Source organism: Drosophila subpulchrella, chromosome 2L, assembly GCF_014743375.2.
Source record: "Drosophila subpulchrella strain 33 F10 #4 breed RU33 chromosome 2L, RU_Dsub_v1.1 Primary Assembly, whole genome shotgun sequence".
NCBI classification, from domain to species: domain Eukaryota; kingdom Metazoa; phylum Arthropoda; class Insecta; order Diptera; family Drosophilidae; genus Drosophila; species Drosophila subpulchrella.
Window position 1 is genome coordinate 20,868,127 of NC_050610.1, and position 11,792 is coordinate 20,879,918.

Sequence of the window (11,792 nt, forward strand, 5' to 3'; positions counted from 1 at the left end):
CAGTGTGCATTTCAGCTTGATAGCCACCTGACCGAGGTAATGGCCAGATTGAGCAACCTCCTCCAGGACCACAAGCAACCCCAGGGGCTGCCCGACGCCTTTTTGGCGATCGGAGAAATCGGATTTAAAAGACAATAAGGAGCTCATAAAAGAGCCAGTACTTGATAAATCACATAGATTGCTTATTAACCATACAAAAAACAAATAATGCAAGTACTTATTAAGAATTTTTTACGTTTCACATGTTGCATGGGTAACTTTGTTTTAATTTTCTGTCATAAAATAACAAAAAAAATTGTATAATTTGCACACAAACGAATATTTAATATTAAGTTATTTATTTGTTTTAAGCTTAATCAATATTTTACCTTATATTACATGACATATCATAAAATTGCTATAGAAACGACCTTTCAACATACACCAAAGCACTTAAAAATTATTAAAAAATATTTATTTATACTTTCAATCTGATTTTTTAAAAAGAAATGGCAACCAATTCTTGGGTATCTGTCCCAAAATACTTTGTATATATTTTTTTCAATTTCTTTAAGCCATTTCACTTATTTTAAAACCTTGTGAGATTACTTATTACCCATATAAAACACCTATACCATGTATTTTAATTAAAGTGTCACAGAACATGCATGCAAATCTATAAAAGGGCATCTAAGCTATTTATTGCCATAAGTCTGAATAAAATGGAGCACCCACATTTGTATCTCAAGGCAAAACATTCATATGCCTGCACTAAAAGCTCAGTTTTTTCAAGACTATTTTTAATCATACTTGATCAAATATATATATTAAGTAATCCCTATTTTATCATTGTTTATTTGCTGTCTGCCATGTCCTATTTTCAATAGCTTCGAAGCCCTTGCTTTCAGCCTCAAACATCACTCATAATCGCCTCTTTTGGAGGCTGCCCTTCTATGCCGCCCACATTATTGATCACACGACATCAGTTTGATAAATATCTGGTCCATTGTCTGAGCATAAAACCTCGGCACCGACAGATCCGCTGACCTCCCTCAGTTTTCCTTTATTTTGCACCTGCCTTTGTCAAACACTCAATGGCCGGACGGACTTGACTCCCCTCTTTTTCGATTGCATTATTTATGGGCACAGCGAGCAGTCCACCTTTGAGCAGTGGTTAGAAAGGTGGGAGCTTCATTGTTTTTACCACTAAACACGTGGCAATATATCTTTTTTCTGCCACTGAGACTCGAGTTAATCTATGGACTGACGCTTTTTTTACCCAGCCTTTTCTTGGTGAAAGGCCATGAAAGATTGGGCTTTTCTTATGCAAAATTGGTCATGCTATTCAACGGTAGCTTAATATATATATTCTAGATGGAATGATCACCTCCATTTAATCAACTCTTGTTTATTCCCAAAAATTTAAAGAAAACACTGTCTGCGTTGGTTTTCACTTCATATGTATATGCATATAGGTTTTCTTTGTGACTATGATTTCCCAGCACTTTTTATATTTTAATTGAATAAATTGTTTATTGGTTACAAATTACAAACAAAATCATGGAGTATTTAAAATTTAATCCAAATATGGATTTATTCAACAAATTGGTCACTTCTAAAAAATTGCGAGAGGACAAATGTTAAAAAAATGATTTCACATTTAGTCCGACGTAAAAGTACCTAATGAGCTAATGATTTTCATAAAACAATTCTTTAAATCGCAATTTATGTGAAACTTTATTTTTTCTGAACTCATGCCAATTCCATTTTTAAACGATTCCTAAAGAATCTTTGTTTCCTTTATATATAAAACATTTACTTTATGAAATCATTAGCCCACTAGGTACTTTTACGTCGGATTATATGCAGCAACAAAAAAATATCTAATTTACTTATGAATGTTAAAGCTTTTATATATCAAAAAACAATTTGTAATTACTGCTTTGAACATGTGCAAATAAGTGTTGTAATTGCCATACTCAGTCACTTATTAAGTCAATAAAAAACTTTAAGCAGAACTTTTAAGCTGGCTTACGACTGCGTTGGTTAGTTCTCATTGCACGCAAAGAATTTTAAATCAACAATTAATTAAGAGCCAAATTGAAATTCATGACTGGCGCTAATCAGGCCCACATTTACATGAAACCGATAGCCAGAGAACGGTGAAAAAACTATTAAAGGACAGAAGCAAAAAAACAGGGAAAATTATGTCAGCAATTAGGCAAACTATGACACTCGAAAGAGACACACTGCAAAGGGGGAAAAATAGGAAAAAAAAAAGCGAGGAAAAATCGAGGGCTGTAGAGGATTTGAATGTAGCCGGCAAACGTGGACATCATTAAAAACTCATTTACATGCAGGCTGGGCTGCGTCGCAGGACATTTAGCCGGGAAAAAGGGGAGGGGGGGGAAGGATACGGCTAACTCACGGCCGTACTTGGTGGCCCGATGACTCGGTGACTCGCTGACTGACTCGGGCAGTTTGTTAATTTTAGATTTGAGACACGTTTCCAACTCAATTTTATCGCATGTTACGCCCTGCTGCCTTTTCGCTTTACGTCCAATGTCGACAGTCTGTGGACATTTTCCAGCGATTTTCCCCCCATCCGCCCGCATCGTGAATTTTGATTTCAAGTGTCGCCTTCGCCGTGGTCGTTTGACGTTGTCGTCATTTCGTCCATGCAAAGGCTGGTCCAATTAGGGGCCAAGGTATAATTTATGCGCCTCAAGAATCTCTCTACAAATTGGCCATTGTTGCCATTGCTATTGATAGCTCCCCCATTCCCATTCCCCATATTTAAGGACTGTAAGTGTAGTCCTTCCACACACACACACTGGCCTTTCTCACAATATTTAAAGTTGTACAATAGCAGCGTACACAAAGTTTTAATATAATTTTTTGCATAATATTTTCTCAGTGAGGGAAAAGTTTTTCGGACTAGGCCGGGCAGCACCTGACTGACCGCACGCATGGGAATTTCGACAGGTGCTTCGCAGCAAACTCATAAAGCTAATTAAGAAATGTGCCAAAGTTGCTCTACAAAGTTGTGTGGCTTACTTCAGGGCCCATCTACACTCTGGAAATGAGGTAAATTTATTAAAAGCCGGCAAACAAAGTTTAAATGTATGGCCAAGTGGTCCGTTTTAATTCAATCAAGTATTTTGACTTGCATAATAAGTCCACTGTTGGTGTGAAATTTTGTCAGGGGGAGTTACAGTTATCCATGCAATTCAGGGGTACACTTAGAAAAATCGAGAACAGAACAATCAACATAGAATGTTCTCAATTCTAAATTCGTCTTCTCAATCAAGACAAAAGTACTCGCAAAAATCAAGAACAGAAAAATCATCATCGAATGTTCGCAATTTGAGAATTCGTCTTCTCAATTTTTTGAGACAACTAGGCTCTCAAAAGTCAAGAACAGAAAAACCAACATCGAATGTTCTCAATTTGAAAATTAGTCTTCTCAATCAAGACAAAAATACTCGCAAAAATCAAGAACAGAAAAGCTAACATCGAATGTTCTCAAATTGAAAATTCGTCTTCTCAACTTATAGAGACAAAAAGGCTTTCAAAATCAAGACAAAATTACTCGCAAAAATCAAGAACAATTTGAGAATTTTTCTTCTCACTTTTTTGAGACAAATAGGTTCTCAAAATCAAGACGAACTTTGTTTTTCGAAAAGAAGAGCTCTTAAAATAGATGATATTACTCATGATTTTGATTTTCGAGAGAAAAGTATTCTTGAAAACCCAGAACACTTCATCTTATTTGTATAAATCAAAACCTTATCTCACTTTTAAGATCTTTAAACGACTTTAAGAACATGTTTGTGACATTTATAAGCAACATCAAAAGTCGTATCGTAACGTATTATATAAGTTCACAGTTTTCTTATACATATTTTCTACACTAGGAAAAATTATGCAAGAAGTTTTGTCTACATAAACTTGGATGGTGCATTTACAAATACTCATGTCAAGCAATTATTCCTTACTGCATTCCAAATTTGCAACTAAAATGCAAGGGTATTATAACCCAAAAGTTAGACAAGTAGTACTCGGCGTAAAGTGTTAGAGATGAAAAGTCGAGAACAATTCCCGAGATGGAATAAACCCTTCTTAGATAACAATTTTGCATATTTGCTTATACAATATGAATATCTTGCCATGCACAACTAAGCTCAACTTCTTCTCAGGCTTTTATTTAATCAGGCATAGTTTAAAAGTTGTGAGCACAAACTTTTGGCCCTGCAATTGTTTTCCTCAAATGCCTTTGACGTTTTGTTTTTCTCTGTCCTCGTTGGGACACGAGATGCGAATATTTGTCGCAATCAAATAAAAACTTTGCTGGATTATAAAAAATATAGGGAAAAGAAACACGAGAATCCCCAGAGGAAATCGTAGGCAGAATGTTGGAACGGAAACGCAATAAGCCTGCCTAGGCACTTTGGGTTGAAAAATCTAATAACTGTTAAATCACCTTGCAAAATGTTCATTTCACAGCGCTATAAACACGCATCGAGCCTCGTCCTTGGCCAGCCGACCCCTCTTGTCGACTTAAACACTTACAAGGACTTAACCACCTTTTGTTATTTTGCCTGCGTAGCCCTGTCTGTCACTTTAATCTGCCTGCCACACGCAGAAAAGCCGGCAAGGAGGCAAAATCACATGAAGGACACTCACATGAGCGAAGTTTGCATGCCTGGCAAGGCCTGCAAAGTTATTAACACGCGGCTCCGACTTAAATAAGTCATATTCTAGCCGCCTTTCGGGCTCACTTTACTGCCTCACTGACTGACTTCTTGTCTCGACTGGCGAGGTTGGGTTGGGGGATATTAATGGGGTTTTCCCATTAATTGCACGACTGGCCTGAAAGTGAAAGCTATGAGCGGGAAAAGTTAAAAGTTGAAGGATCTGCTCCATAATTTTCGCTTAAGAAAAGCATTTTAAGGATTTATTAGCGTTATCTTATGGTGGAAATAGCACTGGGACCAGGAAACCACTTTACAAAAGATATAAGGATACATTTTCTTTAGGGGATATGATGTTACTTGAAAAGTATGTAACAGATCTCACTTTCTTTTCGACACTTTATCGTATATACTCTCGGAATCCTTATTATGAATGATTCACTCGACTTTTCATAGTCATATTTTCAAAGTTTTTTCCATTTTAAAATCAACCCACATTTGTGTTCTAATATAAGCTGTATTTGAAACTATTTCTTTGGTAATAATATGTTCTTAATTTAAATTACAAAAAAAGGGGTCTGCGGAACCTCCCACCTTAAGTTTCTTGGTTTTATCCATTCCCCTATGCACTATATAATTACAGACATTGTTTATTCCTTCCATTAAAATTCAAAAAGAATTCAAACCAAATTATGCGTTGCAAATAATTTTACCTTGGGGGAATAATTTCGATTTCTATCAATGAAAGTTTTGTGAAATACATTCAAAGCTAATGGAACTTCGTGTTTCGAGGACTTAGGGGTAGAGGCGACTGCCATCTGTGTCTACCGTCGATAAAGGCCAATCTTGTTGCAGACGTCGCTAAAGCCGTGCGACTTGTTTGTAAATTATAAAATAATGCCGGTTGCATTGCCAACGACGTCTGGTGCTTCTGGTTCTACAGTTGCCCTTTTTCCACTTTTCCGCCTTTTGTTTTTGGATACGGTTGGGGGGGGGGGCATAAGGGACGTGGAGGTATTGCTCGGCAATTTTTATGCCGCTCGCCTAAGTGGCACATTTTTGGCTTAGCTTTTAAACATCGCGAATAGAAAACATTGAGCTGTACCAGAGACGGCGGCTTTAAATATTTTTGGAGGGGCTACAGATGGGATGTGTACCATGTGTACTCATCCAAGCAAAATCAAGTACGTTTGTTGATAATTTTCCCTTCTGCGACTCTATAATTCCCAACCAGTTCTAGCTGGGCAGTGCTGATTCAGAATAAGGTTGTGGATTTTTAATAAAATATCGTATCGATGATATTTGGTTTTGAAAAAATATATTATTGATAATTGAAAATATCAATTTAAAATATTGATATATCGCTGATATTTTATATGTTTTAAAAATATTTAAATTTTAATGGGAAAGGACATCACAAGCTGCTCATTTAACATTCACAGCGCACAGTACCCTTAATATGTTGCTTTCACAAACAAAATATGAAGAAATTCAAGAAATCGAAAAATGTTATCAAATCAATTTCACATTTTTTATTAAATACAAGAATGCTTTAATGAAAGCTAAGGTTCTTTAAATATTTTTATGCAATAATCACGAATTTGGCCAGGAAAACGATCTCCAAGAAATGGATTTATACTAATTTCCTTTTGAGAATCAAAAAATTGTGGTTTCGGGTTTTTCGTGATTTTATAGGGGTTCAAAAAAACCCGAAAACCACTAGAAAGGACCAATATATCATTTACAAAAAATATCGCTACGATAATATTTTTTTTTAATATCATCGATATTTTGATATATTTTCGACATCCCTAGTGAACACGTTGGAATAAGGCGCTTCCGAGTAAACTTAAAAATGTTAGCTTCTGTGACTTTATAATTCCTAACTAGTTCTAGCTGCGCAGTGCTGATTTAGAACCACTTCTTGTTACCATACTTTTGAATATATATATCTATATATCTTTTAAGAGTGGGTAAGTCTGCACTAGAAGCTTTGAGCCAAGACTTAAAAGATCAATTGTGATAAAATAATTAATTTCGGATTTCGAAGCCCCTGTGAACCCCCTAGACCCCCGCCACTGGACTCAACTGCCGATGTGGCGAGACGTTTGCGGCTGTTGCAGCAAGGCAGTATGGCAGTGTGGCCCGCATGCATGTCTGCCCCGCCATCGTACTCCACTGTCGGCGCTGTCAAATAACTGACATTACCCCGCCGCCACGACTGCACCACAGCACCACTGCACCACTTTCCCCTGACCTGCTGAACCGCTGCACCACCGCAGACGACGCCGTGCTGTCGTCATCGCTCCAGCGTCGCACTCTTCCGTGACTGTAAACAATAAAAATTTCGATTAGAATGTAAGAGCAACAACCGTTCGCGGCAACTTCAGCTGCTTCGGCAACGGCAATCAAGTTGTGCGGGGCCCGATCGGTGTTTTAGTGGACTGGGGGGCGGTGGCACAGACGTAGAATTATAATGGGAAAAAATAGCTAAATTGTATATTAATAGAAAATAGAAAATGAAATCCAAATGTCGAAATTTGGGGGCCAGCCATTTTGTGGCTTTTCTCGGGCTGAGGTAGGAGTTAAAAGGATTTGCCAAAAATTAGTAGGACATGTCCATTCAATCTAGGGTATGGTGTATCCATTTAATAGTTCATGCTGAAATCGATATATTGAAAATTGTGTAAATAGATATTAGGTGTTTGCTTAGCCCCCTCATATTTATATTGCTTCCTGCTAAAACAAATGTGCAAAATGTGTTCGCTTTCACACAATTTCATTTTGTTCAGAACATTTTAAATCAGATAACATTGATATTGAATGGACGTTAAGAAATTTGCTAATAATTTTGTTAAGTTAAAAAAAATGTATTTTAATATGTTCCATAATCAAATGATATTAGAATGTGTGATTTCTTCCAAAATGTTTTTATTTTTTTAATAACTTAATTTGATCATGGCGTTATTTGAGTCATATGTCAACGTATTAAATAAGTTTATTGTTTGGTATTCCCTCACACAAACTTAAACACTTTCCATAGACTGCAAAGTTGACTACAAGGTGTTCCATAAATCGTCCCAGACGACGTATTGAAGTTGAATATTGGATACACAAGAAGGTGGGTACATATTACCAATAAACTGAAATAGCTAGGCTTATTCGAGGACCCTTAGAAACCAAAAAAGCTCTGCGAAATGGCGTTTCTTGGACGGCTCAACAATCAGGGAACCTTTATCGACTGTGAGGTATTCTGTGGCCATCAGCAGGATTCAGCCGGCTGCTTGAGAGAAGACGAGGCGAGTGTACTGCTCCCGAGAACGAAGGGCTCCAGGACCTATATCAAGACCTACGACAAGGAAAGCCTGCTGCGCTCCATGGGAAGCCCCAGCACGGTCCGCTATGTGGGCAGCTCCGTGTCGTCCAGTGAAGTCAACTCGTTGGACGAGACGGAGACCTCCACCCTGCGCTGCTGCTCGGATGTGTCCTTGGGGCATCGAGAGGATGAGGATCTCGCCCTGCAGACCGAGTCGGAGACGCTCTGTCTGGATTTGGACAGTCCCAGCAGTAGTCAGAGCAGCGGCAGTAGCAGAACCCCCTCCTCCACATCCTGCTCCTCCTCGGCCTCCTCCGATAAGGATTCGACCACCTCCATGTGCAGCTGGGAGGAGGCCATGTCTAGGGGCGAGAGCATGCTGCCCCCGGTGGAGACGCCACAGGACCTCAGCCTGCCTTCGCTTCACCTGGGTTCCAATGGGTACGGCGGATCGCCACCGCTCACCTATACCCGCCGCCTCGATCCGATCCGGGTGCAGCGTTCCGCCGGCGAGGCCTACGAGAATTGGCTGTCCGGAAAGAGACGCCAGTGTCAATACAGGCTCCAGGCGGAGCAGGCCGCCAGGGAGGAGCAGCGGGAGCGAATCGCACTACGTCAGCGGTTGGCCAAGGAGAAGTACGAGCAGTGGTGCCAACAGAAGGCGCAAAAGGCCAACTTAAGTTCGCCCAAGTCCAACCAGATCCCCACCGCCATCCCGGCCAGAAAACATTCCACTTCAGTACAACACCACCTGCAGGAGTGGGAGCTGCAGAAGCTGAGGCTGGTCGAACAGCGACGTCAGGAGCTGCGAAATGCCGAGCTGCGGCGCGAGCAGGAGAGGATCATCCGCCGGGAACAGGCGGAACAGGCCTTCAATCGATGGATGAGCAACGTGGCCCAGAGACCCAAGCCGGTCCCCGCCAGCCAGGGTATCCAGTCGCTGCGCGGCACCGTTTCCAACATCTTTATAAATCCCAATCAGTGGATAGATTGAGTAGCCATTGCACTGGCTTGTCGGAAAAGTGCTTCGCCCAGGAGGGGATCCTCAAAAGGTGAGAGTTAGCTCGCCCAGTGAAACCAAAGTTTTAAGCAAGTGAATCCATATTTACCCATTTCACACTATTAAATACCCATATAATCACAAGCGTTTTATTTAACTTGGTGGTTAGTTTTGCCTAATTCGATTTCTCAATAATATGCTAAGATTCTTGTTTTCTATCTGTCAGAAAAAGATAATATGAAGTTAAATTGTTCGGTTAGTCAAATTCGTTTTCTCAATGTAAAGTTAATTTTAGGAGCGATAAATCTTTACGAGTCTGTTATAATACGATTATACTTGGAATATTCGCTGTGACAAACCTAAAAGGGCAGAGTAGGCGATCTTTTTATTGTCAGTTTTGTTTGGTCGACCGAAAAATTTAACTTAAACATCGGTTGTTTCAGTCATGTTAATATGTAATATTGAGCAACGATATTTTCCCGAAATAGAAATTTACCGCAATGTCAAATTAACATGACATTGAGAAATCGGTCCTCATAAAAGGAATAAGTATGATAAAATAAAGAGTGTCTCTGGATAGAAAATAAAGAATAATATAAAACTTAATATTAAATAGCGCTGAATAAAATAAATGGTAAAAATTAAAATTTGCATACTGAGTTTAATTTATTAAACATATACATTGCATGAATTATTTTTAAAATATTTATATAAGGGAAGAAAATATTTGTATAAAATATTTTAATCAAGTGAAAAAGAATAAAATCCTAAGCGACCTACAGTTGTTTATTACGGTTCACCAATTGGCAAAGTGATATTTTAAAATGTAGATAATATTCATACTTAAAAGCTACACTTAACCGCGCTGTATCCCGTACCTTAAAGCAGTTTGGAAACACCCCTCCAACTGACAATCGCTTTCTCATTAGTCGTAATCAAAGCTCAGCAAGGGCATTTCGAATTTACACCTAACCGAATGTGCATCGCCGGTCCGGCAGGCTCAGACGTATTCCATTAATGACATGCACTAAGCTAAAGCCACAAAGGAGTTGTAGCAGTCTACTTGGTATTATATCACATGAACTCATCATCCCACACCGGCAAACTCCAGAAATCAAAGCACTATAAATTCATACTGGCTTCTCATCGGTATTTCCATTTTGCAGCCACAGGCTATCGGAATATACATCCTACACTTTTAACTTTTAATTTGCTTTGATATAGTACTTTTCCAACCCCTTCCTTTGATTTGATTCCAAACTGCAGACGTATCTTTATTATTAGCTTACTTTTAAACTACATATGAACATCAGTAAATGCGCTTTCAGTATATCTTCCACTTATTACACCCTTGCAGAAGGTATATTGATTTCAGTCAGAAGTTTGCAACAGACCCTTCTGACCCTATAAAGTATACGAGTATATGTTCTGCATTGGCATTACTTGACGATTTTATAATAGCCATGTTCTCTGTCCGCTAATATGCCTCTCAATTTTAAGATTATCGGGATGAAAATTTCACAAAAGGCATCCTTTTTTAAATAGTATGTAAGTTGTTATAAGTTATATCAGAAAACTATATCATATAGCTTCGATCAAAAATATATTTAAATACAATAATTTATTCCTTAAATGTATTCCTTAAGTCAGCTTGGGTAACTCCGTATAAGGCTTTGAAGTGCTTATGTTTTTGATTTACATAGTAGGTTTAAATTGGGTTGAGCAAAGTGGAAAATGGTTCTATTAAGTAACTAACATTTAGAATACCCTAGATGTTAAATTGTAAGAGTTTAAGCTTCAACCTAAAAAAAAAAAAGGCGAACTTTGGTTTATAAATTTAGTTTGCCATCCAGAATATAACTATTGCCTCCATTTGTATCTTGGATTAAAAATAATCATTATTTATGATTTATATCTTAGGATTTATTATTATTTCGAGATTTTTAAAGTAAAGTTTTAAATGATTACAGACCGTGTCATATAGAGATTTCCATCCAGTTAATTAAATTAAATGGCAGTTCTAAAAACATTTTCTTTCCCAATATTATGTTAGAGTTTATCTAACTTAAAACTGGGAAATGCTTTTGTATTATTTTTGCTAGCTAAGAATTTATTATGCCGTAATTATGTCGCTTCCCAATCAAATAAACTTTGGAGAGAATTTTTCGCCTCCGTGCGAAAATTCAATGAAAAATGGGTTCACACAAGCAGCAATAAAACGCGAAAAGAAAACAAAATCGGTGGCCGCAATTAATTTTTTCGCCACAAATCACGCGAATAATCAAAAATTAGATAGCACCTGCTGAACTGCTGAACTGCTGACCTGCCGCTGCTGTGCGCGATTGTTTTTAATGCAGCTGCATTGAAAAACAATAGTCAGAGATGCCCGGAAAGCTGTTATCCCATGATTGCGGTGAGTTTTCGGGCGGCTTTGCTTAGGCCTCGTCGGTCGTTACGCAGTTGCCGGTCATGAAACAATAATGTCCGCAAATTGACGCCACAAGCTGTTGGTTCGACTCCCACTCCTACCGCCCAATTCCACACACACATGCCACTGCGTCTGTGACACTTCCTCTGTGCCGCCATATTGAATTCGAGCCTCCACAGGCTCCATCGGCTCCATCGACTCCACATTCCCCCATCTTTCCCCATTTCCGCTGACCATGGCTTTCGAGACCCACTCCGGGCTCTTCGGTGCTGTTTTTATTTGCCAGCTTGCTTTCTGCTGGTTAGCTGGTTGAATTTCCCGAATTTTCCACCTCCCAGGCAATCTGTGCCTCAACCTCATCGTCACTCGTGTTTC

The 11,792-nt window shown here is 38.7% G+C and overlaps 1 protein-coding gene across 1 annotated transcript; it reads left to right on the plus strand.

Annotated features, from left to right (window-relative positions):
• The first annotated feature begins 7,670 nt into the window (after positions 1 to 7,670).
• On the plus strand, positions 7,671 to 9,117 carry LOC119547390 (coiled-coil domain-containing protein 34). The gene is made up of 2 exons (XM_037854238.1): positions 7,671 to 7,794; positions 7,850 to 9,117. Exon 2 carries the CDS (start codon positions 7,871 to 7,873, stop codon positions 8,981 to 8,983), a length of 1,113 nt encoding a protein of 370 aa, XP_037710166.1. The 5' UTR covers positions 7,671 to 7,794; positions 7,850 to 7,870; the 3' UTR covers positions 8,984 to 9,117.
• Positions 9,118 to 11,792: the final 2,675 nt, after the last annotated feature.